Source organism: Nipponia nippon, unplaced genomic scaffold (assembly GCF_047370975.1).
Source record: "Nipponia nippon isolate SJK-2023a ecotype South Korea unplaced genomic scaffold, ASM4737097v1 scaffold_11, whole genome shotgun sequence".
Taxonomy (NCBI): domain Eukaryota; kingdom Metazoa; phylum Chordata; class Aves; order Pelecaniformes; family Threskiornithidae; genus Nipponia; species Nipponia nippon.
The window spans coordinates 22,982,692-23,008,965 of NW_028262302.1; the positions used below are offsets into that span (position 1 = coordinate 22,982,692).

The 26,274-nt window shown below is 59.0% G+C and overlaps 6 protein-coding genes across 6 annotated transcripts; all 6 read left to right on the forward strand.

Moving 5' to 3' along the window:
* Positions 1-765: 765 nt before the first annotated feature.
* On the forward strand, positions 766-3,463 carry LOC148056873 (uncharacterized). Its single transcript, XM_087747085.1, has 2 exons — positions 766-1,014; positions 2,447-3,463. Exons 1-2 carry the CDS (start codon positions 766-768, stop codon positions 3,461-3,463), a joined length of 1,266 nt encoding a protein of 421 aa, XP_087603211.1.
* A 1,528-nt stretch (positions 3,464-4,991) lies between these two features.
* LOC148056874 (uncharacterized) lies at positions 4,992-7,682 on the forward strand. Its single transcript, XM_087747086.1, has 2 exons — positions 4,992-5,240; positions 6,666-7,682. Exons 1-2 carry the CDS (start codon positions 4,992-4,994, stop codon positions 7,680-7,682), a joined length of 1,266 nt encoding a protein of 421 aa, XP_087603212.1.
* Positions 7,683-9,210: 1,528 nt separating this feature from the next.
* Positions 9,211-11,897, forward strand: LOC148056875 (uncharacterized). Its single transcript, XM_087747087.1, has 2 exons — positions 9,211-9,459; positions 10,881-11,897. The coding sequence occupies exons 1-2, from the start codon at positions 9,211-9,213 to the stop codon at positions 11,895-11,897; spliced, it is 1,266 nt and encodes a 421-aa protein (XP_087603213.1).
* A 1,528-nt stretch (positions 11,898-13,425) lies between these two features.
* LOC148056876 (uncharacterized) lies at positions 13,426-16,111 on the forward strand. The gene is made up of 2 exons (XM_087747088.1): positions 13,426-13,674; positions 15,095-16,111. Exons 1-2 carry the CDS (start codon positions 13,426-13,428, stop codon positions 16,109-16,111), a joined length of 1,266 nt encoding a protein of 421 aa, XP_087603214.1.
* A 1,527-nt stretch (positions 16,112-17,638) lies between these two features.
* On the forward strand, positions 17,639-20,332 carry LOC148056877 (uncharacterized). Its single transcript, XM_087747089.1, has 2 exons — positions 17,639-17,887; positions 19,316-20,332. The coding sequence occupies exons 1-2, from the start codon at positions 17,639-17,641 to the stop codon at positions 20,330-20,332; spliced, it is 1,266 nt and encodes a 421-aa protein (XP_087603215.1).
* Positions 20,333-21,860: 1,528 nt separating this feature from the next.
* On the forward strand, positions 21,861-24,548 carry LOC148056878 (uncharacterized). The gene is made up of 2 exons (XM_087747091.1): positions 21,861-22,109; positions 23,532-24,548. The coding sequence occupies exons 1-2, from the start codon at positions 21,861-21,863 to the stop codon at positions 24,546-24,548; spliced, it is 1,266 nt and encodes a 421-aa protein (XP_087603217.1).
* The last annotated feature ends 1,726 nt before the right edge of the window (positions 24,549-26,274 follow it).

The window sequence follows — 26,274 nt, forward strand, 5'->3', positions numbered from 1 at the left end:
CGGGCTGCAGTTCTTCAAGAGCTGCTCCAGCGCAGCTCCCCCATGGGCCACAGCTCTTGCCACAAAACCTGCCCCTGTCTTGGCTCCTCTCTACGAGCCACAGCTCATGTCGGGACCCTGGTGCGGTGTGGGCTCTCCACAGTAGAAGGAGAGAAAGAAGAAAAAGCGGGAGTGGGGCACAGTAGAGAAGAAAAAGAGAAGAAAAGGAAGGGAAAAGGAAGATGGACTGGAACAGGAGAAAGAAGAGGCAAGAGAGGAAGAGAAGAAAAGAGAGAAGAAAAGAGGGGAAGAAAAAAAGGAAGAGAAAAGGGAGAAGAAAAGGAAATGGAGCAGCAAGGGAGAGGCGAGGCCAGGCGAGGCCAGGCAAGGGCGTGCGTGTGATGCGCTCTGGCGCCTGTGACAGCATAAGGGAAGAGTCACAATGGGGGCAGTTAACAGGGGCAACAGAAGGCAGTGCAGAGCCAGTACAGCCTGGGCCAGCGGTGAGTGTGCATGCGGCGTGAAGTTTGGGCTGGGCTGGATGAGGGCCGGGGCAGAAACGTGGACCCTTGGGAGGGGGATCTGACCCTGAAGCAAGGTCCTGGTGCTCGGGGGAGTGCTGTGGGCAGGGCACGGTGCTGCCAGTGCCGGGGCTGGGCGCAGGCCTTGCTGCCTCCCAGCTCCCTCGCCCCCTCTCCTGCCTGCCCGCCATGTCCCTGCGGCTCCTGCCCCCGCTCCCCCCGCACAGCCCCACTGAGCCCCCTTCTCTCCCCTCTCCTGCAGGCCATGGCTCTGGTGACAGTGTTCGCCTTGAGTGCGCTGGGCATCATCCAGTCGCTGGTGAAGGTCAGAGATGAGCTAGGTGCCGCTGTGCGCCGGGGCGTGCAGCAGCATGTGGAGTGGCTGAGCCAGGAGATGGCTCGGCTGCTTGAAGAGATGGAGCAGAGCCCCCGGGAGCCGAGTGGCGTGGCCAGGGGAGCCCTGCTCTTTGCTGCCTTGCAGCAGTGGCAGTTCTGGGCCTTTGCTGGAGGCCTGGTCCTGCTCTTTTGGCTCTGCTGGCAGCTGGGGAAGAGGAGCCGTCAGCCAGGAAGCAGCAGCGAGCATGGCAGCTCCAGAAGCCTTCAGGAGGAGGAGGAAGAGGAGGAGGAGGAGCAAGAGGAGCAAGAGGAGGAGGAGGAGGAGGAAGAGGAAGAGGAGGAGGAGGAGGAGGAGGAGGAGGAGGAGGAGGAGGAGGAGGAGGAAGAGGGGGAAGAGCCATTACATACGGACAGGTTTCTAAACGAGTACACGTCGTGGCCGCTGCCAGAAAAGAGCAGAATATGCACAGTGGTGGAAGACCTGGTGCTGGTCCCGCTCTGGGTCTGCCAAATGCTCTCTGGCAATGGCTTCATACCGCGTCTGCAGCCAGCTGGCGGGGTGGGTGTCACGGAGGTACATTAAGACTAACCGAAACGAAGGACAAACTCAAACCACTTTGTTGCACAGAACAACCAAAACTGCACAACAGAAACCAATGAGAAACAGGGGTAAACCAAAATCAATCAACACTCTGATAACATTTAACACATAACAGGTTCGAGGTGTCAGTTGGGCAGGGTATTGTTACTACAGGGCCATAGAGACGACAATGATGATCTGAAGGGCGCGCACACACTCACTCACAAAGGGCGGGGGGAATCTCTCTCCTTCCTTTGGGTACCCAGAAGATGTAATTGCTCACCCCGGGGCAGGGGGCGGTGAGGGCTCACTCAAGGATATCCAGAAGAAAATCACTCATCCAAAGGAGGTGAGGGCACTCAATCCCGGGAAGTTTCCTCAGGCGGCATCCCAACCCGAGGGGAGAGGTTTCAAACACAGACGCGCTGCTCTGAGAAGACCACTCAAAGGGGGTCTCTGGCGGTGCCCCATTTATACCCTGGGTCGGATCTGGGCCGTGGTCATCACTGGTCATGATCCAGAAGCTTCTCGGAGCCAAGGCGCCTCATTGGCTGTGGACCCTGCCTGGCGACCGAGAGGCCCCGCTCCTCCTGCTCCCCCTGCCAAAGGGCGCAGGCGCCTGGGGGCACGGCAGACCACAAAAGGCACGAAGATGAGGCGCAAAATGCCAGTGTCCACCATGTTAAAAGCCCAGATCTTCATGGGGGTGGGGGAGTGTACCTGTCACAGTGGACAGCTTGGGTGAAGGCCGGAATGCCCCTGGAGAAGACCTTGTCTATCGCCTACTTGTGCCCCTGAAGCCACCCTCCCGGGCACTCCTTCTGAGGAGTCTGACCCTGCGGCGAAGGCCTGGCGCTCAGGGAAGCGCTGTGGGCAGGGCACGGTGCTGCCAGCGCCGGGGCTGGGCGCAGGCCTTGCTGCCTCCCAGCTCCCTCGCCCCCTCTCCTGCCTGCCCCCATGTCCCTGCGGCTCCCGCCCCCGCTCCCCCCGCACAGCCCCACTGAGCCCCCTTCTCTCCCCTCTCCTGCAGGCCATGGCTCTGGTGACAGCGTTCGCCTTGAGTGCACTAGGCATCATCCACTTGCTACTGAAGGTCGGACATGAGCTGGGTGCCGCTGGGTGGCAGGGCGTGCAGCAGGGTGTGGAGTGGCTGAGCCAGGAGATGGCTCTGCTGCTTGAGGAGATGGAGCCGAGCCCCCGGGAGCCGAGCGGCATGGCCAGGGGAGCCCTGCTCTTTGCTGCCTTGCAGCAGTGGCAGTTCTGGGCCTTTGCTGGAGGCCTGGTCCTGCTCTTTTGGCTCTGCTGGCAGCTGGGGAAGAGGAGCCGTCAGCCAGGAAGCAGCAGCGAGCATGGCAGCTCCAGAAGCCTTCAGGAGGAGGCGGAGGCAGAGGGGCAAGAGCCATTACATATGGACAGGTTTCTAAACGAGTACACGTCGTGGCCACTGCCAGAAAGGAAAAGAATATGCACGGTGGTGAAAGAGCTGGTGAATGACCTGCTCTGTGTTTGCCAAATGCTCTCTGGCGATGGCTTCGTGCCACGGCTGCAGCCAGCTGTCGGGGTGGGCGGCTTCCGAGAAGGCTGGAATGCCCCTGGAGAAGACCTTGTCTACCGCCTGCTTGTGCCCCTAAAGCCACCCCCTGGGCACTCCTTCCACCTCGAGCTGGGCACCGAAGGGGAGATGCTGGTGAGGGACTCCCGCCTGCGTGTGGAACTGCAATGCACGTGCAGAAGGGAGCGGCGGCTGGGGGACATGCTCTGCTTCCTCCACCGCCCTGCGGACGAGCTGATGAGCAGTCAGGAAGCCAGCCTCCTACAAACTCTCTGCACTGGCTCGTACCTCGACGTGCAGAAAACGGCCTTCTGGCTCCAGGAGCTGATGACAGCAGCCTGCGTTGCTGTGCCTCAGGCGGCCACATGCAAGCTAACGGTGCTGCCCTCCACACGCTTCTGCAAGCTCAAGCTGACCAACGCCTTCAAGAGATCCCTCTATGTTGAGCTGGTCTTGGCGGTGCGGCAAGGCAACTCATTTGTGAGCATGGAGTAGGCAGAGGTCAGTGTTACCAGCAGTGCGAGGTGGCCGAAGACACAGCGAGCCAAAGAGAGAGCGCGAGGTGGGCGAAGAAGCTGCTTGCTGCAAGGAGGCTTGCGACAGAGGCTGCGTTACCACCTGGGCAGCGACCGCCCACCCTCTTGACGAGACTCCATTCCCTCCGGGACTTTTACCCTGGGCAAAGATGCCAATAAATCTTTCTGGTTTTTAAAAGCTGCCTGTAAATACACTGAGAGAAGAACGAAGGGGGGCTGGATGCACCAGCCGTTAACTGTCTTGGGATGTGACCATCGCAGGGTGGAAAGAAGGTGCATAGCTCACACCAGGCTGCAGAGAGCCAGGAGGCAGGTGACAAACCTCTGCTGATGTGGTGGGTTAACCTTGGCTGGCCGCCAGGTGCCCAACAAGCCGCTCTCATTCCCCCTCCTCAGCAGGACAGGGGGAGAAAATGAGATGGAAAAGCTCGCGGGTCGAGATAAGGACAGGGAGATTGCTTAGCAGTTACCATCACAGGCAAAACAGACTCGACTTGGGGAAAATTAATTTCATTTATTGCCATTCAGAAGTAGAACAGGATGGTGAGTAGCAAAGTCAAAACGAAAACCACCTTCCCCCAACCCCCCACGCCTTCTTCCCAGGCACAGCCTCACTCCTTCACAACCAACTCCTTTACCTCCTCCCCCCGAGCGGCACAGGGGATGGGGCATGGGGGTTGCGGTCAGTTCAGAGTATTTGTCCTTCCCAGGGGTCCTTCCCACGGGCTGCAGTTCTTCAAGAGCTGCTCCAGCGCAGCTCCCCCATGGGCCACAGCTCTTGCCACAAAACCTGCCCCTGTCTTGGCTCCTCTCTACGAGCCACAGCTCATGTCGGGACCCTGGTGCGGTGTGGGCTCTCCACAGTAGAAGGAGAGAAAGAAGAAAAAGCGGGAGTGGGGCACAGTAGAGAAGAAAAAGAGAAGAAAAGGAAGGGAAAAGGAAGATGGACTGGAACAGGAGAAAGAAGAGGCAAGAGAGGAAGAGAAGAAAAGAGAGAAGAAAAGAGGGGAAGAAAAAAAGGAAGAGAAAAGGGAGAAGAAAAGGAAATGGAGCAGCAAGGGAGAGGCGAGGCCAGGCGAGGCCAGGCAAGGGCGTGCGTGTGATGCGCTCTGGCGCCTGTGACAGCATAAGGGAAGAGTCACAATGGGGGCAGTTAACAGGGGCAACAGAAGGCAGTGCAGAGCCAGTACAGCCTGGGCCAGCGGTGAGTGTGCATGCGGCGTGAAGTTTGGGCTGGGCTGGATGAGGGCCGGGGCAGAAACGTGGACCCTTGGGAGGGGGATCTGACCCTGAAGCAAGGTCCTGGTGCTCGGGGGAGTGCTGTGGGCAGGGCACGGTGCTGCCAGTGCCGGGGCTGGGCGCAGGCCTTGCTGCCTCCCAGCTCCCTCGCCCCCTCTCCTGCCTGCCCGCCATGTCCCTGCGGCTCCTGCCCCCGCTCCCCCCGCACAGCCCCACTGAGCCCCCTTCTCTCCCCTCTCCTGCAGGCCATGGCTCTGGTGACAGTGTTCGCCTTGAGTGCGCTGGGCATCATCCAGTCGCTGGTGAAGGTCAGAGATGAGCTAGGTGCCGCTGTGCGCCGGGGCGTGCAGCAGCATGTGGAGTGGCTGAGCCAGGAGATGGCTCGGCTGCTTGAAGAGATGGAGCAGAGCCCCCGGGAGCCGAGTGGCGTGGCCAGGGGAGCCCTGCTCTTTGCTGCCTTGCAGCAGTGGCAGTTCTGGGCCTTTGCTGGAGGCCTGGTCCTGCTCTTTTGGCTCTGCTGGCAGCTGGGGAAGAGGAGCCGTCAGCCAGGAAGCAGCAGCGAGCATGGCAGCTCCAGAAGCCTTCAGGAGGAGGAGGAAGAGGAGGAGGAGGAGCAAGAGGAGCAAGAGGAGGAGGAGGAGGAGGAAGAGGAAGAGGAGGAGGAGGAGGAGGAGGAGGAGGAGGAGGAGGAGGAAGAGGGGGAAGAGCCATTACATACGGACAGGTTTCTAAACGAGTACACGTCGTGGCCGCTGCCAGAAAAGAGCAGAATATGCACAGTGGTGGAAGACCTGGTGCTGGTCCCGCTCTGGGTCTGCCAAATGCTCTCTGGCAATGGCTTCATACCGCGTCTGCAGCCAGCTGGCGGGGTGGGTGTCACGGAGGTACATTAAGACTAACCGAAACGAAGGACAAACTCAAACCACTTTGTTGCACAGAACAACCAAAACTGCACAACAGAAACCAATGAGAAACAGGGGTAAACCAAAATCAATCAACACTCTGATAACATTTAACACATAACAGGTTCGAGGTGTCAGTTGGGCAGGGTATTGTTACTACAGGGCCATAGAGACGACAATGATGATCTGAAGGGCGCGCACACACTCACTCACAAAGGGCGGGGGGAATCTCTCTCCTTCCTTTGGGTACCCAGAAGATGTAATTGCTCACCCCGGGGCAGGGGGCGGTGAGGGCTCACTCAAGGATATCCAGAAGAAAATCACTCATCCAAAGGAGGTGAGGGCACTCAATCCCGGGAAGTTTCCTCAGGCGGCATCCCAACCCGAGGGGAGAGGTTTCAAACACAGACGCGCTGCTCTGAGAAGACCACTCAAAGGGGGTCTCTGGCGGTGCCCCATTTATACCCTGGGTCGGATCTGGGCCGTGGTCATCACTGGTCATGATCCAGAAGCTTCTCGGAGCCAAGGCGCCTCATTGGCTGTGGACCCTGCCTGGCGACCGAGAGGCCCCGCTCCTCCTGCTCCCCCTGCCAAAGGGCGCAGGCGCCTGGGGGCACGGCAGACCACAAAAGGCACGAAGATGAGGCGCAAAATGCCAGTGTCCACCATGTTAAAAGCCCAGATCTTCATGGGGGTGGCGGGGAGTGTACCTGTCACAGTGGACAGCTTGGGTGAAGGCCGGAATGCCCCTGGAGAAGACCTTGTCTATCGCCTACTTGTGCCCCTGAAGCCACCCTCCCGGGCACTCCTTCTGAGGAGTCTGACCCTGCGGCGAAGGCCTGGCGCTCAGGGAAGCGCTGTGGGCAGGGCACGGTGCTGCCAGCGCCGGGGCTGGGCGCAGGCCTTGCTGCCTCCCAGCTCCCTCGCCCCCTCTCCTGCCTGCCCCCATGTCCCTGCGGCTCCCGCCCCCGCTCCCCCCGCACAGCCCCACTGAGCCCCCTTCTCTCCCCTCTCCTGCAGGCCATGGCTCTGTTGACAGTGTTCGCCTTGAGTGCACTAGGCATCATCCACTTGCTACTGAAGGTCGGACATGAGCTGGGTGCCGCTGGGTGGCAGGGCGTGCAGCAGGGTGTGGAGTGGCTGAGCCAGGAGATGGCTCTGCTGCTTGAGGAGATGGAGCCGAGCCCCCGGGAGCCGAGCGGCATGGCCAGGGGAGCCCTGCTCTTTGCTGCCTTGCAGCAGTGGCAGTTCTGGGCCTTTGCTGGAGGCCTGGTCCTGCTCTTTTGGCTCTGCTGGCAGCTGGGGAAGAGGAGCCGTCAGCCAGGAAGCAGCAGCGAGCATGGCAGCTCCAGAAGCCTTCAGGAGGAGGCGGAGGCAGAGGGGCAAGAGCCATTACATATGGACAGGTTTCTAAACGAGTACACGTCGTGGCCACTGCCAGAAAGGAAAAGAATATGCACGGTGGTGAAAGAGCTGGTGAATGACCTGCTCTGTGTTTGCCAAATGCTCTCTGGCGATGGCTTCGTGCCACGGCTGCAGCCAGCTGTCGGGGTGGGCGGCTTCCGAGAAGGCTGGAATGCCCCTGGAGAAGACCTTGTCTACCGCCTGCTTGTGCCCCTAAAGCCACCCCCTGGGCACTCCTTCCACCTCGAGCTGGGCACCGAAGGGGAGATGCTGGTGAGGGACTCCCGCCTGCGTGTGGAACTGCAATGCACGTGCAGAAGGGAGCGGCGGCTGGGGGACATGCTCTGCTTCCTCCACCGCCCTGCGGACGAGCTGATGAGCAGTCAGGAAGCCAGCCTCCTACAAACTCTCTGCACTGGCTCGTACCTCGACGTGCAGAAAACGGCCTTCTGGCTCCAGGAGCTGATGACAGCAGCCTGCGTTGCTGTGCCTCAGGCGGCCACATGCAAGCTAACGGTGCTGCCCTCCACACGCTTCTGCAAGCTCAAGCTGACCAACGCCTTCAAGAGATCCCTCTATGTTGAGCTGGTCTTGGCGGTGCGGCAAGGCAACTCATTTGTGAGCATGGAGTAGGCAGAGGTCAGTGTTACCAGCAGTGCGAGGTGGCCGAAGACACAGCGAGCCAAAGAGAGAGCGCGAGGTGGGCGAAGAAGCTGCTTGCTGCAAGGAGGCTTGCGACAGAGGCTGCGTTACCACCTGGGCAGCGACCGCCCACCCTCTTGACGAGACTCCATTCCCTCCGGGACTTTTACCCTGGGCAAAGATGCCAATAAATCTTTCTGGTTTTTAAAAGCTGCCTGTAAATACACTGAGAGAAGAACGAAGGGGGGCTGGATGCACCAGCCGTTAACTGTCTTGGGATGTGACCATCGCAGGGTGGAAAGAAGGTGCATAGCTCACACCAGGCTGCAGAGAGCCAGGAGGCAGGTGACAAACCTCTGCTGATGTGGTGGGTTAACCTTGGCTGGCCGCCAGGTGCCCAACAAGCCGCTCTCATTCCCCCTCCTCAGCAGGACAGGGGGAGAAAATGAGATGGAAAAGCTCGCGGGTCGAGATAAGGACAGGGAGATTGCTTAGCAGTTACCATCACAGGCAAAACAGACTCGACTTGGGGAAAATTAATTTCATTTATTGCCATTCAGAAGTAGAACAGGATGGTGAGTAGCAAAGTCAAAACGAAAACCACCTTCCCCCAACCCCCCACGCCTTCTTCCCAGGCACAGCCTCACTCCTTCACAACCAACTCCTTTACCTCCTCCCCCCGAGCGGCACAGGGGATGGGGCATGGGGGTTGCGGTCAGTTCAGAGTATTTGTCCTTCCCAGGGGTCCTTCCCACGGGCTGCAGTTCTTCAAGAGCTGCTCCAGCGCAGCTCCCCCATGGGCCACAGCTCTTGCCACAAAACCTGCCCCTGTCTTGGCTCCTCTCTACGAGCCACAGCTCATGTCGGGACCCTGGTGCGGTGTGGGCTCTCCACAGTAGAAGGAGAGAAAGAAGAAAAAGCGGGAGTGGGGCACAGTAGAGAAGAAAAAGAGAAGAAAAGGAAGGGAAAAGGAAGATGGACTGGAACAGGAGAAAGAAGAGGCAAGAGAGGAAGAGAAGAAAAGAGAGAAGAAAAGAGGGGAAGAAAAAAAGGAAGAGAAAAGGGAGAAGAAAAGGAAATGGAGCAGCAAGGGAGAGGCGAGGCCAGGCGAGGCCAGGCAAGGGCGTGCGTGTGATGCGCTCTGGCGCCTGTGACAGCATAAGGGAAGAGTCACAATGGGGGCAGTTAACAGGGGCAACAGAAGGCAGTGCAGAGCCAGTACAGCCTGGGCCAGCGGTGAGTGTGCATGCGGCGTGAAGTTTGGGCTGGGCTGGATGAGGGCCGGGGCAGAAACGTGGACCCTTGGGAGGGGGATCTGACCCTGAAGCAAGGTCCTGGTGCTCGGGGGAGTGCTGTGGGCAGGGCACGGTGCTGCCAGTGCCGGGGCTGGGCGCAGGCCTTGCTGCCTCCCAGCTCCCTCGCCCCCTCTCCTGCCTGCCCGCCATGTCCCTGCGGCTCCTGCCCCCGCTCCCCCCGCACAGCCCCACTGAGCCCCCTTCTCTCCCCTCTCCTGCAGGCCATGGCTCTGGTGACAGTGTTCGCCTTGAGTGCGCTGGGCATCATCCAGTCGCTGGTGAAGGTCAGAGATGAGCTAGGTGCCGCTGTGCGCCGGGGCGTGCAGCAGCATGTGGAGTGGCTGAGCCAGGAGATGGCTCGGCTGCTTGAAGAGATGGAGCAGAGCCCCCGGGAGCCGAGTGGCGTGGCCAGGGGAGCCCTGCTCTTTGCTGCCTTGCAGCAGTGGCAGTTCTGGGCCTTTGCTGGAGGCCTGGTCCTGCTCTTTTGGCTCTGCTGGCAGCTGGGGAAGAGGAGCCGTCAGCCAGGAAGCAGCAGCGAGCATGGCAGCTCCAGAAGCCTTCAGGAGGAGGAGGAAGAGGAGGAGGAGGAGCAAGAGGAGCAAGAGGAGGAGGAGGAGGAGGAAGAGGAAGAGGAGGAGGAGGAGGAGGAGGAGGAGGAGGAGGAGGAAGAGGGGGAAGAGCCATTACATACGGACAGGTTTCTAAACGAGTACACGTCGTGGCCGCTGCCAGAAAAGAGCAGAATATGCACAGTGGTGGAAGACCTGGTGCTGGTCCCGCTCTGGGTCTGCCAAATGCTCTCTGGCAATGGCTTCATACCGCGTCTGCAGCCAGCTGGCGGGGTGGGTGTCACGGAGGTACATTAAGACTAACCGAAACGAAGGACAAACTCAAACCACTTTGTTGCACAGAACAACCAAAACTGCACAACAGAAACCAATGAGAAACAGGGGTAAACCAAAATCAATCAACACTCTGATAACATTTAACACATAACAGGTTCGAGGTGTCAGTTGGGCAGGGTATTGTTACTACAGGGCCATAGAGACGACAATGATGATCTGAAGGGCGCGCACACACTCACTCACAAAGGGCGGGGGGAATCTCTCTCCTTCCTTTGGGTACCCAGAAGATGTAATTGCTCACCCCGGGGCAGGGGGCGGTGAGGGCTCACTCAAGGATATCCAGAAGAAAATCACTCATCCAAAGGAGGTGAGGGCACTCAATCCCGGGAAGTTTCCTCAGGCGGCATCCCAACCCGAGGGGAGAGGTTTCAAACACAGACGCGCTGCTCTGAGAAGACCACTCAAAGGGGGTCTCTGGCGGTGCCCCATTTATACCCTGGGTCGGATCTGGGCCGTGGTCATCACTGGTCATGATCCAGAAGCTTCTCGGAGCCAAGGCGCCTCATTGGCTGTGGACCCTGCCTGGCGACCGAGAGGCCCCGCTCCTCCTGCTCCCCCTGCCAAAGGGCGCAGGCGCCTGGGGGCACGGCAGACCACAAAAGGCACGAAGATGAGGCGCAAAATGCCAGTGTCCACCATGTTAAAAGCCCAGATCTTCATGGGGGTGGGGGGAGTGTACCTGTCACAGTGGACAGCTTGGGTGAAGGCCGGAATGCCCCTGGAGAAGACCTTGTCTATCGCCTACTTGTGCCCCTGAAGCCACCCTCCCGGGCACTCCTTCTGAGGAGTCTGACCCTGCGGCGAAGGCCTGGCGCTCAGGGAAGCGCTGTGGGCAGGGCACGGTGCTGCCAGCGCCGGGGCTGGGCGCAGGCCTTGCTGCCTCCCAGCTCCCTCGCCCCCTCTCCTGCCTGCCCCCATGTCCCTGCGGCTCCCGCCCCCGCTCCCCCCGCACAGCCCCACTGAGCCCCCTTCTCTCCCCTCTCCTGCAGGCCATGGCTCTGTTGACAGTGTTCGCCTTGAGTGCACTAGGCATCATCCACTTGCTACTGAAGGTCGGACATGAGCTGGGTGCCGCTGGGTGGCAGGGCGTGCAGCAGGGTGTGGAGTGGCTGAGCCAGGAGATGGCTCTGCTGCTTGAGGAGATGGAGCCGAGCCCCCGGGAGCCGAGCGGCATGGCCAGGGGAGCCCTGCTCTTTGCTGCCTTGCAGCAGTGGCAGTTCTGGGCCTTTGCTGGAGGCCTGGTCCTGCTCTTTTGGCTCTGCTGGCAGCTGGGGAAGAGGAGCCGTCAGCCAGGAAGCAGCAGCGAGCATGGCAGCTCCAGAAGCCTTCAGGAGGAGGCGGAGGCAGAGGGGCAAGAGCCATTACATATGGACAGGTTTCTAAACGAGTACACGTCGTGGCCACTGCCAGAAAGGAAAAGAATATGCACGGTGGTGAAAGAGCTGGTGAATGACCTGCTCTGTGTTTGCCAAATGCTCTCTGGCGATGGCTTCGTGCCACGGCTGCAGCCAGCTGTCGGGGTGGGCGGCTTCCGAGAAGGCTGGAATGCCCCTGGAGAAGACCTTGTCTACCGCCTGCTTGTGCCCCTAAAGCCACCCCCTGGGCACTCCTTCCACCTCGAGCTGGGCACCGAAGGGGAGATGCTGGTGAGGGACTCCCGCCTGCGTGTGGAACTGCAATGCACGTGCAGAAGGGAGCGGCGGCTGGGGGACATGCTCTGCTTCCTCCACCGCCCTGCGGACGAGCTGATGAGCAGTCAGGAAGCCAGCCTCCTACAAACTCTCTGCACTGGCTCGTACCTCGACGTGCAGAAAACGGCCTTCTGGCTCCAGGAGCTGATGACAGCAGCCTGCGTTGCTGTGCCTCAGGCGGCCACATGCAAGCTAACGGTGCTGCCCTCCACACGCTTCTGCAAGCTCAAGCTGACCAACGCCTTCAAGAGATCCCTCTATGTTGAGCTGGTCTTGGCGGTGCGGCAAGGCAACTCATTTGTGAGCATGGAGTAGGCAGAGGTCAGTGTTACCAGCAGTGCGAGGTGGCCGAAGACACAGCGAGCCAAAGAGAGAGCGCGAGGTGGGCGAAGAAGCTGCTTGCTGCAAGGAGGCTTGCGACAGAGGCTGCGTTACCACCTGGGCAGCGACCGCCCACCCTCTTGACGAGACTCCATTCCCTCCGGGACTTTTACCCTGGGCAAAGATGCCAATAAATCTTTCTGGTTTTTAAAAGCTGCCTGTAAATACACTGAGAGAAGAACGAAGGGGGGCTGGATGCACCAGCCGTTAACTGTCTTGGGATGTGACCATCGCAGGGTGGAAAGAAGGTGCATAGCTCACACCAGGCTGCAGAGAGCCAGGAGGCAGGTGACAAACCTCTGCTGATGTGGTGGGTTAACCTTGGCTGGCCGCCAGGTGCCCAACAAGCCGCTCTCATTCCCCCTCCTCAGCAGGACAGGGGGAGAAAATGAGATGGAAAAGCTCGCGGGTCGAGATAAGGACAGGGAGATTGCTTAGCAGTTACCATCACAGGCAAAACAGACTCGACTTGGGGAAAATTAATTTCATTTATTGCCATTCAGAAGTAGAACAGGATGGTGAGTAGCAAAGTCAAAACGAAAACCACCTTCCCCCAACCCCACACGCCTTCTTCCCAGGCACAGCCTCACTCCTTCACAACCAACTCCTTTACCTCCTCCCCCCGAGCGGCACAGGGGATGGGGCATGGGGGTTGCGGTCAGTTCAGAGTATTTGTCCTTCCCAGGGGTCCTTCCCACGGGCTGCAGTTCTTCAAGAGCTGCTCCAGCGCAGCTCCCCCATGGGCCACAGCTCTTGCCACAAAACCTGCCCCTGTCTTGGCTCCTCTCTACGAGCCACAGCTCATGTCGGGACCCTGGTGCGGTGTGGGCTCTCCACAGTAGAAGGAGAGAAAGAAGAAAAAGCGGGAGTGGGGCACAGTAGAGAAGAAAAAGAGAAGAAAAGGAAGGGAAAAGGAAGATGGACTGGAACAGGAGAAAGAAGAGGCAAGAGAGGAAGAGAAGAAAAGAGAGAAGAAAAGAGGGGAAGAAAAAAAGGAAGAGAAAAGGGAGAAGAAAAGGAAATGGAGCAGCAAGGGAGAGGCGAGGCCAGGCGAGGCCAGGCAAGGGCGTGCGTGTGATGCGCTCTGGCGCCTGTGACAGCATAAGGGAAGAGTCACAATGGGGGCAGTTAACAGGGGCAACAGAAGGCAGTGCAGAGCCAGTACAGCCTGGGCCAGCGGTGAGTGTGCATGCGGCGTGAAGTTTGGGCTGGGCTGGATGAGGGCCGGGGCAGAAACGTGGACCCTTGGGAGGGGGATCTGACCCTGAAGCAAGGTCCTGGTGCTCGGGGGAGTGCTGTGGGCAGGGCACGGTGCTGCCAGTGCCGGGGCTGGGCGCAGGCCTTGCTGCCTCCCAGCTCCCTCGCCCCCTCTCCTGCCTGCCCGCCATGTCCCTGCGGCTCCTGCCCCCGCTCCCCCCGCACAGCCCCACTGAGCCCCCTTCTCTCCCCTCTCCTGCAGGCCATGGCTCTGGTGACAGTGTTCGCCTTGAGTGCGCTGGGCATCATCCAGTCGCTGGTGAAGGTCAGAGATGAGCTAGGTGCCGCTGTGCGCCGGGGCGTGCAGCAGCATGTGGAGTGGCTGAGCCAGGAGATGGCTCGGCTGCTTGAAGAGATGGAGCAGAGCCCCCGGGAGCCGAGTGGCGTGGCCAGGGGAGCCCTGCTCTTTGCTGCCTTGCAGCAGTGGCAGTTCTGGGCCTTTGCTGGAGGCCTGGTCCTGCTCTTTTGGCTCTGCTGGCAGCTGGGGAAGAGGAGCCGTCAGCCAGGAAGCAGCAGCGAGCATGGCAGCTCCAGAAGCCTTCAGGAGGAGGAGGAAGAGGAGGAGGAGGAGCAAGAGGAGCAAGAGGAGGAGGAGGAGGAGGAAGAGGAAGAGGAGGAGGAGGAGGAGGAGGAGGAGGAGGAGGAGGAAGAGGGGGAAGAGCCATTACATACGGACAGGTTTCTAAACGAGTACACGTCGTGGCCGCTGCCAGAAAAGAGCAGAATATGCACAGTGGTGGAAGACCTGGTGCTGGTCCCGCTCTGGGTCTGCCAAATGCTCTCTGGCAATGGCTTCATACCGCGTCTGCAGCCAGCTGGCGGGGTGGGTGTCACGGAGGTACATTAAGACTAACCGAAACGAAGGACAAACTCAAACCACTTTGTTGCACAGAACAACCAAAACTGCACAACAGAAACCAATGAGAAACAGGGGTAAACCAAAATCAATCAACACTCTGATAACATTTAACACATAACAGGTTCGAGGTGTCAGTTGGGCAGGGTATTGTTACTACAGGGCCATAGAGACGACAATGATGATCTGAAGGGCGCGCACACACTCACTCACAAAGGGCGGGGGGAATCTCTCTCCTTCCTTTGGGTACCCAGAAGATGTAATTGCTCACCCCGGGGCAGGGGGCGGTGAGGGCTCACTCAAGGATATCCAGAAGAAAATCACTCATCCAAAGGAGGTGAGGGCACTCAATCCCGGGAAGTTTCCTCAGGCGGCATCCCAACCCGAGGGGAGAGGTTTCAAACACAGACGCGCTGCTCTGAGAAGACCACTCAAAGGGGGTCTCTGGCGGTGCCCCATTTATACCCTGGGTCGGATCTGGGCCGTGGTCATCACTGGTCATGATCCAGAAGCTTCTCGGAGCCAAGGCGCCTCATTGGCTGTGGACCCTGCCTGGCGACCGAGAGGCCCCGCTCCTCCTGCTCCCCCTGCCAAAGGGCGCAGGCGCCTGGGGGCACGGCAGACCACAAAAGGCACGAAGATGAGGCGCAAAATGCCAGTGTCCACCATGTTAAAAGCCCAGATCTTCATGGGGGTGGGGGAGTGTACCTGTCACAGTGGACAGCTTGGGTGAAGGCCGGAATGCCCCTGGAGAAGACCTTGTCTATCGCCTACTTGTGCCCCTGAAGCCACCCTCCCGGGCACTCCTTCTGAGGAGTCTGACCCTGCGGCGAAGGCCTGGCGCTCAGGGAAGCGCTGTGGGCAGGGCACGGTGCTGCCAGCGCCGGGGCTGGGCGCAGGCCTTGCTGCCTCCCAGCTCCCTCGCCCCCTCTCCTGCCTGCCCCCATGTCCCTGCGGCTCCCGCCCCCGCTCCCCCCGCACAGCCCCACTGAGCCCCCTTCTCTCCCCTCTCCTGCAGGCCATGGCTCTGGTGACAGTGTTCGCCTTGAGTGCACTAGGCATCATCCACTTGCTACTGAAGGTCGGACATGAGCTGGGTGCCGCTGGGTGGCAGGGCGTGCAGCAGGGTGTGGAGTGGCTGAGCCAGGAGATGGCTCTGCTGCTTGAGGAGATGGAGCCGAGCCCCCGGGAGCCGAGCGGCATGGCCAGGGGAGCCCTGCTCTTTGCTGCCTTGCAGCAGTGGCAGTTCTGGGCCTTTGCTGGAGGCCTGGTCCTGCTCTTTTGGCTCTGCTGGCAGCTGGGGAAGAGGAGCCGTCAGCCAGGAAGCAGCAGCGAGCATGGCAGCTCCAGAAGCCTTCAGGAGGAGGCGGAGGCAGAGGGGCAAGAGCCATTACATATGGACAGGTTTCTAAACGAGTACACGTCGTGGCCACTGCCAGAAAGGAAAAGAATATGCACGGTGGTGAAAGAGCTGGTGAATGACCTGCTCTGTGTTTGCCAAATGCTCTCTGGCGATGGCTTCGTGCCACGGCTGCAGCCAGCTGTCGGGGTGGGCGGCTTCCGAGAAGGCTGGAATGCCCCTGGAGAAGACCTTGTCTACCGCCTGCTTGTGCCCCTAAAGCCACCCCCTGGGCACTCCTTCCACCTCGAGCTGGGCACCGAAGGGGAGATGCTGGTGAGGGACTCCCGCCTGCGTGTGGAACTGCAATGCACGTGCAGAAGGGAGCGGCGGCTGGGGGACATGCTCTGCTTCCTCCACCGCCCTGCGGACGAGCTGATGAGCAGTCAGGAAGCCAGCCTCCTACAAACTCTCTGCACTGGCTCGTACCTCGACGTGCAGAAAACGGCCTTCTGGCTCCAGGAGCTGATGACAGCAGCCTGCGTTGCTGTGCCTCAGGCGGCCACATGCAAGCTAACGGTGCTGCCCTCCACACGCTTCTGCAAGCTCAAGCTGACCAACGCCTTCAAGAGATCCCTCTATGTTGAGCTGGTCTTGGCGGTGCGGCAAGGCAACTCATTTGTGAGCATGGAGTAGGCAGAGGTCAGTGTTACCAGCAGTGCGAGGTGGCCGAAGACACAGCGAGCCAAAGAGAGAGCGCGAGGTGGGCGAAGAAGCTGCTTGCTGCAAGGAGGCTTGCGACAGAGGCTGCGTTACCACCTGGGCAGCGACCGCCCACCCTCTTGACGAGACTCCATTCCCTCCGGGACTTTTACCCTGGGCAAAGATGCCAATAAATCTTTCTGGTTTTTAAAAGCTGCCTGTAAATACACTGAGAGAAGAACGAAGGGGGGCTGGATGCACCAGCCGTTAACTGTCTTGGGATGTGACCATCGCAGGGTGGAAAGAAGGTGCATAGCTCACACCAGGCTGCAGAGAGCCAGGAGGCAGGTGACAAACCTCTGCTGATGTGGTGGGTTAACCTTGGCTGGCCGCCAGGTGCCCAACAAGCCGCTCTCATTCCCCCTCCTCAGCAGGACAGGGGGAGAAAATGAGATGGAAAAGCTCGCGGGTCGAGATAAGGACAGGGAGATTGCTTAGCAGTTACCATCACAGGCAAAACAGACTCGACTTGGGGAAAATTAATTTCATTTATTGCCATTCAGAAGTAGAACAGGATGGTGAGTAGCAAAGTCAAAACGAAAACCACCTTCCCCCAACCCCCACGCCTTCTTCCCAGGCACAGCCTCACTCCTTCACAACCAACTCCTTTACCTCCTCCCCCCGAGCGGCACAGGGGATGGGGCATGGGGGTTGCGGTCAGTTCAGAGTATTTGTCCTTCCCAGGGGTCCTTCCCACGGGCTGCAGTTCTTCAAGAGCTGCTCCAGCGCAGCTCCCCCATGGGCCACAGCTCTTGCCACAAAACCTGCCCCTGTCTTGGCTCCTCTCTACGAGCCACAGCTCATGTCGGGACCCTGGTGCGGTGTGGGCTCTCCACAGTAGAAGGAGAGAAAGAAGAAAAAGCGGGAGTGGGGCACAGTAGAGAAGAAAAAGAGAAGAAAAGGAAGGGAAAAGGAAGATGGACTGGAACAGGAGAAAGAAGAGGCAAGAGAGGAAGAGAAGAAAAGAGAGAAGAAAAGAGGGGAAGAAAAAAAGGAAGAGAAAAGGGAGAAGAAAAGGAAATGGAGCAGCAAGGGAGAGGCGAGGCCAGGCGAGGCCAGGCAAGGGCGTGCGTGTGATGCGCTCTGGCGCCTGTGACAGCATAAGGGAAGAGTCACAATGGGGGCAGTTAACAGGGGCAACAGAAGGCAGTGCAGAGCCAGTACAGCCTGGGCCAGCGGTGAGTGTGCATGCGGCGTGAAGTTTGGGCTGGGCTGGATGAGGGCCGGGGCAGAAACGTGGACCCTTGGGAGGGGGATCTGACCCTGAAGCAAGGTCCTGGTGCTCGGGGGAGTGCTGTGGGCAGGGCACGGTGCTGCCAGTGCCGGGGCTGGGCGCAGGCCTTGCTGCCTCCCAGCTCCCTCGCCCCCTCTCCTGCCTGCCCGCCATGTCCCTGCGGCTCCTGCCCCCGCTCCCCCCGCACAGCCCCACTGAGCCCCCTTCTCTCCCCTCTCCTGCAGGCCATGGCTCTGGTGACAGTGTTCGCCTTGAGTGCGCTGGGCATCATCCAGTCGCTGGTGAAGGTCAGAGATGAGCTAGGTGCCGCTGTGCGCCGGGGCGTGCAGCAGCATGTGGAGTGGCTGAGCCAGGAGATGGCTCGGCTGCTTGAAGAGATGGAGCAGAGCCCCCGGGAGCCGAGTGGCGTGGCCAGGGGAGCCCTGCTCTTTGCTGCCTTGCAGCAGTGGCAGTTCTGGGCCTTTGCTGGAGGCCTGGTCCTGCTCTTTTGGCTCTGCTGGCAGCTGGGGAAGAGGAGCCGTCAGCCAGGAAGCAGCAGCGAGCATGGCAGCTCCAGAAGCCTTCAGGAGGAGGAGGAAGAGGAGGAGGAGGAGCAAGAGGAGCAAGAGGAGGAGGAGGAGGAGGAAGAGGAAGAGGAGGAGGAGGAGGAGGAGGAGGAGGAGGAGGAGGAGGAGGAAGAGGGGGAAGAGCCATTACATACGGACAGGTTTCTAAACGAGTACACGTCGTGGCCGCTGCCAGAAAAGAGCAGAATATGCACAGTGGTGGAAGACCTGGTGCTGGTCCCGCTCTGGGTCTGCCAAATGCTCTCTGGCAATGGCTTCATACCGCGTCTGCAGCCAGCTGGCGGGGTGGGTGTCACGGAGGTACATTAAGACTAACCGAAACGAAGGACAAACTCAAACCACTTTGTTGCACAGAACAACCAAAACTGCACAACAGAAACCAATGAGAAACAGGGGTAAACCAAAATCAATCAACACTCTGATAACATTTAACACATAACAGGTTCGAGGTGTCAGTTGGGCAGGGTATTGTTACTACAGGGCCATAGAGACGACAATGATGATCTGAAGGGCGCGCACACACTCACTCACAAAGGGCGGGGGGAATCTCTCTCCTTCCTTTGGGTACCCAGAAGATGTAATTGCTCACCCCGGGGCAGGGGGCGGTGAGGGCTCACTCAAGGATATCCAGAAGAAAATCACTCATCCAAAGGAGGTGAGGGCACTCAATCCCGGGAAGTTTCCTCAGGCGGCATCCCAACCCGAGGGGAGAGGTTTCAAACACAGACGCGCTGCTCTGAGAAGACCACTCAAAGGGGGTCTCTGGCGGTGCCCCATTTATACCCTGGGTCGGATCTGGGCCGTGGTCATCACTGGTCATGATCCAGAAGCTTCTCGGAGCCAAGGCGCCTCATTGGCTGTGGACCCTGCCTGGCGACCGAGAGGCCCCGCTCCTCCTGCTCCCCCTGCCAAAGGGCGCAGGCGCCTGGGGGCACGGCAGACCACAAAAGGCACGAAGATGAGGCGCAAAATGCCAGTGTCCACCATGTTAAAAGCCCAGATCTTCATGGGGGTGGGGGGGAGTGTACCTGTCACAGTGGACAGCTTGGGTGAAGGCCGGAATGCCCCTGGAGAAGACCTTGTCTATCGCCTACTTGTGCCCCTGAAGCCACCCTCCCGGGCACTCCTTCTGAGGAGTCTGACCCTGCGGCGAAGGCCTGGCGCTCAGGGAAGCGCTGTGGGCAGGGCACGGTGCTGCCAGCGCCGGGGCTGGGCGCAGGCCTTGCTGCCTCCCAGCTCCCTCGCCCCCTCTCCTGCCTGCCCCCATGTCCCTGCGGCTCCCGCCCCCGCTCCCCCCGCACAGCCCCACTGAGCCCCCTTCTCTCCCCTCTCCTGCAGGCCATGGCTCTGGTGACAGTGTTCGCCTTGAGTGCACTAGGCATCATCCACTTGCTACTGAAGGTCGGACATGAGCTGGGTGCCGCTGGGTGGCAGGGCGTGCAGCAGGGTGTGGAGTGGCTGAGCCAGGAGATGGCTCTGCTGCTTGAGGAGATGGAGCCGAGCCCCCGGGAGCCGAGCGGCATGGCCAGGGGAGCCCTGCTCTTTGCTGCCTTGCAGCAGTGGCAGTTCTGGGCCTTTGCTGGAGGCCTGGTCCTGCTCTTTTGGCTCTGCTGGCAGCTGGGGAAGAGGAGCCGTCAGCCAGGAAGCAGCAGCGAGCATGGCAGCTCCAGAAGCCTTCAGGAGGAGGCGGAGGCAGAGGGGCAAGAGCCATTACATATGGACAGGTTTCTAAACGAGTACACGTCGTGGCCACTGCCAGAAAGGAAAAGAATATGCACGGTGGTGAAAGAGCTGGTGAATGACCTGCTCTGTGTTTGCCAAATGCTCTCTGGCGATGGCTTCGTGCCACGGCTGCAGCCAGCTGTCGGGGTGGGCGGCTTCCGAGAAGGCTGGAATGCCCCTGGAGAAGACCTTGTCTACCGCCTGCTTGTGCCCCTAAAGCCACCCCCTGGGCACTCCTTCCACCTCGAGCTGGGCACCGAAGGGGAGATGCTGGTGAGGGACTCCCGCCTGCGTGTGGAACTGCAATGCACGTGCAGAAGGGAGCGGCGGCTGGGGGACATGCTCTGCTTCCTCCACCGCCCTGCGGACGAGCTGATGAGCAGTCAGGAAGCCAGCCTCCTACAAACTCTCTGCACTGGCTCGTACCTCGACGTGCAGAAAACGGCCTTCTGGCTCCAGGAGCTGATGACAGCAGCCTGCGTTGCTGTGCCTCAGGCGGCCACATGCAAGCTAACGGTGCTGCCCTCCACACGCTTCTGCAAGCTCAAGCTGACCAACGCCTTCAAGAGATCCCTCTATGTTGAGCTGGTCTTGGCGGTGCGGCAAGGCAACTCATTTGTGAGCATGGAGTAGGCAGAGGTCAGTGTTACCAGCAGTGCGAGGTGGCCGAAGACACAGCGAGCCAAAGAGAGAGCGCGAGGTGGGCGAAGAAGCTGCTTGCTGCAAGGAGGCTTGCGACAGAGGCTGCGTTACCACCTGGGCAGCGACCGCCCACCCTCTTGACGAGACTCCATTCCCTCCGGGACTTTTACCCTGGGCAAAGATGCCAATAAATCTTTCTGGTTTTTAAAAGCTGCCTGTAAATACACTGAGAGAAGAACGAAGGGGGGCTGGATGCACCAGCCGTTAACTGTCTTGGGATGTGACCATCGCAGGGTGGAAAGAAGGTGCATAGCTCACACCAGGCTGCAGAGAGCCAGGAGGCAGGTGACAAACCTCTGCTGATGTGGTGGGTTAACCTTGGCTGGCCGCCAGGTGCCCAACAAGCCGCTCTCATTCCCCCTCCTCAGCAGGACAGGGGGAGAAAATGAGATGGAAAAGCTCGCGGGTCGAGATAAGGACAGGGAGATTGCTTAGCAGTTACCATCACAGGCAAAACAGACTCGACTTGGGGAAAATTAATTTCATTTATTGCCATTCAGAAGTAGAACAGGATGGTGAGTAGCAAAGTCAAAACGAAAACCACCTTCCCCCAACCCCCCACGCCTTCTTCCCAGGCACAGCCTCACTCCTTCACAACCAACTCCTTTACCTCCTCCCCCCGAGCGGCACAGGGGATGGGGCATGGGGGTTGCGGTCAGTTCAGAGTATTTGTCCTTCCCAGGGGTCCTTCCCACGGGCTGCAGTTCTTCAAGAGCTGCTCCAGCGCAGCTCCCCCATGGGCCACAGCTCTTGCCACAAAACCTGCCCCTGTCTTGGCTCCTCTCTACGAGCCACAGCTCATGTCGGGACCCTGGTGCGGTGTGGGCTCTCCACAGTAGAAGGAGAGAAAGAAGAAAAAGCGGGAGTGGGGCACAGTAGAGAAGAAAAAGAGAAGAAAAGGAAGGGAAAAGGAAGATGGACTGGAACAGGAGAAAGAAGAGGCAAGAGAGGAAGAGAAGAAAAGAGAGAAGAAAAGAGGGGAAGAAAAAAAGGAAGAGAAAAGGGAGAAGAAAAGGAAATGGAGCAGCAAGGGAGAGGCGAGGCCAGGCGAGGCCAGGCAAGGGCGTGCGTGTGATGCGCTCTGGCGCCTGTGACAGCATAAGGGAAGAGTCACAATGGGGGCAGTTAACAGGGGCAACAGAAGGCAGTGCAGAGCCAGTACAGCCTGGGCCAGCGGTGAGTGTGCATGCGGCGTGAAGTTTGGGCTGGGCTGGATGAGGGCCGGGGCAGAAACGTGGACCCTTGGGAGGGGGATCTGACCCTGAAGCAAGGTCCTGGTGCTCGGGGGAGTGCTGTGGGCAGGGCACGGTGCTGCCAGTGCCGGGGCTGGGCGCAGGCCTTGCTGCCTCCCAGCTCCCTCGCCCCCTCTCCTGCCTGCCCGCCATGTCCCTGCGGCTCCTGCCCCCGCTCCCCCCGCACAGCCCCACTGAGCCCCCTTCTCTCCCCTCTCCTGCAGGCCATGGCTCTGGTGACAGTGTTCGCCTTGAGTGCGCTGGGCATCATCCAGTCGCTGGTGAAGGTCAGAGATGAGCTAGGTGCCGCTGTGCGCCGGGGCGTGCAGCAGCATGTGGAGTGGCTGAGCCAGGAGATGGCTCGGCTGCTTGAAGAGATGGAGCAGAGCCCCCGGGAGCCGAGTGGCGTGGCCAGGGGAGCCCTGCTCTTTGCTGCCTTGCAGCAGTGGCAGTTCTGGGCCTTTGCTGGAGGCCTGGTCCTGCTCTTTTGGCTCTGCTGGCAGCTGGGGAAGAGGAGCCGTCAGCCAGGAAGCAGCAGCGAGCATGGCAGCTCCAGAAGCCTTCAGGAGGAGGAGGAAGAGGAGGAGGAGGAGCAAGAGGAGCAAGAGGAGGAGGAGGAGGAGGAAGAGGAAGAGGAGGAGGAGGAGGAGGAGGAGGAGGAGGAGGAGGAAGAGGGGGAAGAGCCATTACATACGGACAGGTTTCTAAACGAGTACACGTCGTGGCCGCTGCCAGAAAAGAGCAGAATATGCACAGTGGTGGAAGACCTGGTGCTGGTCCCGCTCTGGGTCTGCCAAATGCTCTCTGGCAATGGCTTCATACCGCGTCTGCAGCCAGCTGGCGGGGTGGGTGTCACGGAGGTACATTAAGACTAACCGAAACGAAGGACAAACTCAAACCACTTTGTTGCACAGAACAACCAAAACTGCACAACAGAAACCAATGAGAAACAGGGGTAAACCAAAATCAATCAACACTCTGATAACATTTAACACATAACAGGTTCGAGGTGTCAGTTGGGCAGGGTATTGTTACTACAGGGCCATAGAGACGACAATGATGATCTGAAGGGCGCGCACACACTCACTCACAAAGGGCGGGGGGAATCTCTCTCCTTCCTTTGGGTACCCAGAAGATGTAATTGCTCACCCCGGGGCAGGGGGCGGTGAGGGCTCACTCAAGGATATCCAGAAGAAAATCACTCATCCAAAGGAGGTGAGGGCACTCAATCCCGGGAAGTTTCCTCAGGCGGCATCCCAACCCGAGGGGAGAGGTTTCAAACACAGACGCGCTGCTCTGAGAAGACCACTCAAAGGGGGTCTCTGGCGGTGCCCCATTTATACCCTGGGTCGGATCTGGGCCGTGGTCATCACTGGTCATGATCCAGAAGCTTCTCGGAGCCAAGGCGCCTCATTGGCTGTGGACCCTGCCTGGCGACCGAGAGGCCCCGCTCCTCCTGCTCCCCCTGCCAAAGGGCGCAGGCGCCTGGGGGCACGGCAGAGCACAAAAGGCACGAAGATGAGGCGCAAAATGCCAGTGTCCACCATGTTAAAAGCCCAGATCTTCATGGGGGTGGGGGGGAGTGTACCTGTCACAGTGGACAGCTTGGGTGAAGGCCGGAATGCCCCTGGAGAAGACCTTGTCTATCGCCTACTTGTGCCCCTGAAGCCACCCTCCCGGGCACTCCTTCTGAGGAGTCTGACCCTGCGGCGAAGGCCTGGCGCTCAGGGAAGCGCTGTGGGCAGGGCACGGTGCTGCCAGCGCCGGGGCTGGGCGCAGGCCTTGCTGCCTCCCAGCTCCCTCGCCCCCTCTCCTGCCTGCCCCCATGTCCCTGCGGCTCCCGCCCCCGCTCCCCCCGCACAGCCCCACTGAGCCCCCTTCTCTCCCCTCTCCTGCAGGCCATGGCTCTGGTGACAGTGTTCGCCTTGAGTGCACTAGGCATCATCCACTTGCTACTGAAGGTCGGACATGAGCTGGGTGCCGCTGGGTGGCAGGGCGTGCAGCAGGGTGTGGAGTGGCTGAGCCAGGAGATGGCTCTGCTGCTTGAGGAGATGGAGCCGAGCCCCCGGGAGCCGAGCGGCATGGCCAGGGGAGCCCTGCTCTTTGCTGCCTTGCAGCAGTGGCAGTTCTGGGCCTTTGCTGGAGGCCTGGTCCTGCTCTTTTGGCTCTGCTGGCAGCTGGGGAAGAGGAGCCGTCAGCCAGGAAGCAGCAGCGAGCATGGCAGCTCCAGAAGCCTTCAGGAGGAGGCGGAGGCAGAGGGGCAAGAGCCATTACATATGGACAGGTTTCTAAACGAGTACACGTCGTGGCCACTGCCAGAAAGGAAAAGAATATGCACGGTGGTGAAAGAGCTGGTGAATGACCTGCTCTGTGTTTGCCAAATGCTCTCTGGCGATGGCTTCGTGCCACGGCTGCAGCCAGCTGTCGGGGTGGGCGGCTTCCGAGAAGGCTGGAATGCCCCTGGAGAAGACCTTGTCTACCGCCTGCTTGTGCCCCTAAAGCCACCCCCTGGGCACTCCTTCCACCTCGAGCTGGGCACCGAAGGGGAGATGCTGGTGAGGGACTCCCGCCTGCGTGTGGAACTGCAATGCACGTGCAGAAGGGAGCGGCGGCTGGGGGACATGCTCTGCTTCCTCCACCGCCCTGCGGACGAGCTGATGAGCAGTCAGGAAGCCAGCCTCCTACAAACTCTCTGCACTGGCTCGTACCTCGACGTGCAGAAAACGGCCTTCTGGCTCCAGGAGCTGATGACAGCAGCCTGCGTTGCTGTGCCTCAGGCGGCCACATGCAAGCTAACGGTGCTGCCCTCCACACGCTTCTGCAAGCTCAAGCTGACCAACGCCTTCAAGAGATCCCTCTATGTTGAGCTGGTCTTGGCGGTGCGGCAAGGCAACTCATTTGTGAGCATGGAGTAGGCAGAGGTCAGTGTTACCAGCAGTGCGAGGTGGCCGAAGATAGCGAGAGTGCCAAAAAGTGAGAGCGAAGCAGCCGACGAGGCTGCTGTAGGAGACAGAAATTAAAGGGAAAGTCAAGACTGGCATCATCATCCTCTTTACGGTCTCCTCAACATAGCAACTGGTGATGGCTGCAGTGGCTGCAAAGATGACTTTTACCCTGCTTTCCCATCACACCGTCACCTACCATGTCGTGATATCACAGAGACCTATGCATTCCTATGTTAGAAGCACTACTCTTCTGCTTCTGTGTGTTCACTGAGGCTGGGGTGTACAATTTGCCTGTTCCAGACACTCCCTGGGGAGCTGGTTCTCAGAACTGAGCATGCTGGACATGGAAAAGACCCTACGCCGTTGGCAATGGTAATTGTTCCTTCATGTTTTCTGCATAGCGAAACCACACTCTTGGGACTTGGAACTGATGCAGCTGAAGAGGCCGTTGCAAGGAGGCTTGTGACAGAGACTGTTACCACCTGGTCAGCGACCGCCCACCCTCTTCACGAGACTCCATTCCCTCTGCGATCTTTACCCTGTGTAAGGGTACCAATAAATCTTTCTCTGACAGTGAGTGTCTTTGCAACAGTTTGTCAGGGAATGTGGGCTTTGGGTGCTGACTGCTCAGCAGCCCCAGAGTTAGGGAGTATTTTGCAGACAAGCTGATGCAGTGGGCTCTAGTTTCACTGGTTCTGTAACTAAGCCTCCTCCTCCTTTCTGTGCTCCTGCATTGGGGCGATGAGAGTAACTCACCACCCTCCACAACTTTGTGCATTGCTTGTTACTCTGTGGCGTGTCAGGCTCAGATATGAAAGGAGGTTTCCCTTGAACAGCACTCCCTTCTTTGTGTGTGGGGCTGGATACACAATCCCTCACTACATAGTGGCAGCTGCAGTCCAACTCCCTTGGACTGCAGGGGTTCACATGTTTCCAGGATGCAGAGGTTGTGTCCCCTTGGTCTAGGGCCCGTCAAAACTGGAGTCTTCATATTGTCCTCACCCACCCAAAGCAATAGTGTAAAAAGGAAAAAAAAGGAAATTTAGCACAGAGAAGAAAATATAAACTGGATATAAAAAAGGACTATGAGTTCATGGTTTTGGGCTAGATTGGTAACATCATCTCATTAGAGTCAAATTCATAGAATCCTAGACTCATTTAGGTTGGAAAAGACCCTTAAGATCATTGAGTCCAACTGGTAACCACCACTACCAAGTCCATCACTAAACCATGTCAGCCTCTTCTTCTTTGCCCATCCCTTCTGAAGTTTATAACCATCCATTGCAGCACTCCAGTTGTGTGAGTCATCCCACCATGTTTTCATGATTGTAATTACATCATAGTTTTCCAGCTGCACAATGGTTTTCAACTCCGTTTTCTTGCCCATGCTGTGTGCATTGGTGTAGATGCACTTCAGCTGGGCTGTTGATCCTGCCACCTTTTTGTAGGGAGAAGCCCTATTTCCAATGTGTCTGTTCTCAGGTGCTTCTGTGATTTCTAATCTATCAGTAACCCTTGTGTTTTTGCTGTCACATGGATCTCCATCCCCTACCCCCGCTAAGGTGCTGCGTGCATTATTATAGACACATTTGAAATGTGCTCCAGTGCACTCAGCACGTCGTGGAGCAGACTGAAGGACCTCACTAGCACACTGTCCCTCAAATATTGGCATGCTGCCCCATGGCTTATCACTAGT

What these genes read in the sequence shown, in the direction of transcription:
- LOC148056875 (XM_087747087.1), top strand. Translation starts at nt 9,211, where the DNA reads ATGGCTCTGGTGACAGTGTTCGCCTTGAGTGCGCTGGGCATCATCCAG. An exon ending in GGGCCTTTGCTGGAGGCCTG is followed by an intron (nt 9,460 to 10,880) that starts GTCCTGCTCTTT and finishes CCTCTCCTGCAG; the next exon opens with GCCATGGCTCTGTTGACAGT.
- LOC148056877 (XM_087747089.1), top strand. Translation starts at nt 17,639, where the DNA reads ATGGCTCTGGTGACAGTGTTCGCCTTGAGTGCGCTGGGCATCATCCAG. An exon ending in GGGCCTTTGCTGGAGGCCTG is followed by an intron (nt 17,888 to 19,315) that starts GTCCTGCTCTTT and finishes CCTCTCCTGCAG; the next exon opens with GCCATGGCTCTGGTGACAGT.
- LOC148056874 (XM_087747086.1), top strand. Translation starts at nt 4,992, where the DNA reads ATGGCTCTGGTGACAGTGTTCGCCTTGAGTGCGCTGGGCATCATCCAG. An exon ending in GGGCCTTTGCTGGAGGCCTG is followed by an intron (nt 5,241 to 6,665) that starts GTCCTGCTCTTT and finishes CCTCTCCTGCAG; the next exon opens with GCCATGGCTCTGTTGACAGT.
- LOC148056873 (XM_087747085.1), top strand. Translation starts at nt 766, where the DNA reads ATGGCTCTGGTGACAGTGTTCGCCTTGAGTGCGCTGGGCATCATCCAG. An exon ending in GGGCCTTTGCTGGAGGCCTG is followed by an intron (nt 1,015 to 2,446) that starts GTCCTGCTCTTT and finishes CCTCTCCTGCAG; the next exon opens with GCCATGGCTCTGGTGACAGC.
- LOC148056876 (XM_087747088.1), top strand. Translation starts at nt 13,426, where the DNA reads ATGGCTCTGGTGACAGTGTTCGCCTTGAGTGCGCTGGGCATCATCCAG. An exon ending in GGGCCTTTGCTGGAGGCCTG is followed by an intron (nt 13,675 to 15,094) that starts GTCCTGCTCTTT and finishes CCTCTCCTGCAG; the next exon opens with GCCATGGCTCTGGTGACAGT.
- LOC148056878 (XM_087747091.1), top strand. Translation starts at nt 21,861, where the DNA reads ATGGCTCTGGTGACAGTGTTCGCCTTGAGTGCGCTGGGCATCATCCAG. An exon ending in GGGCCTTTGCTGGAGGCCTG is followed by an intron (nt 22,110 to 23,531) that starts GTCCTGCTCTTT and finishes CCTCTCCTGCAG; the next exon opens with GCCATGGCTCTGGTGACAGT.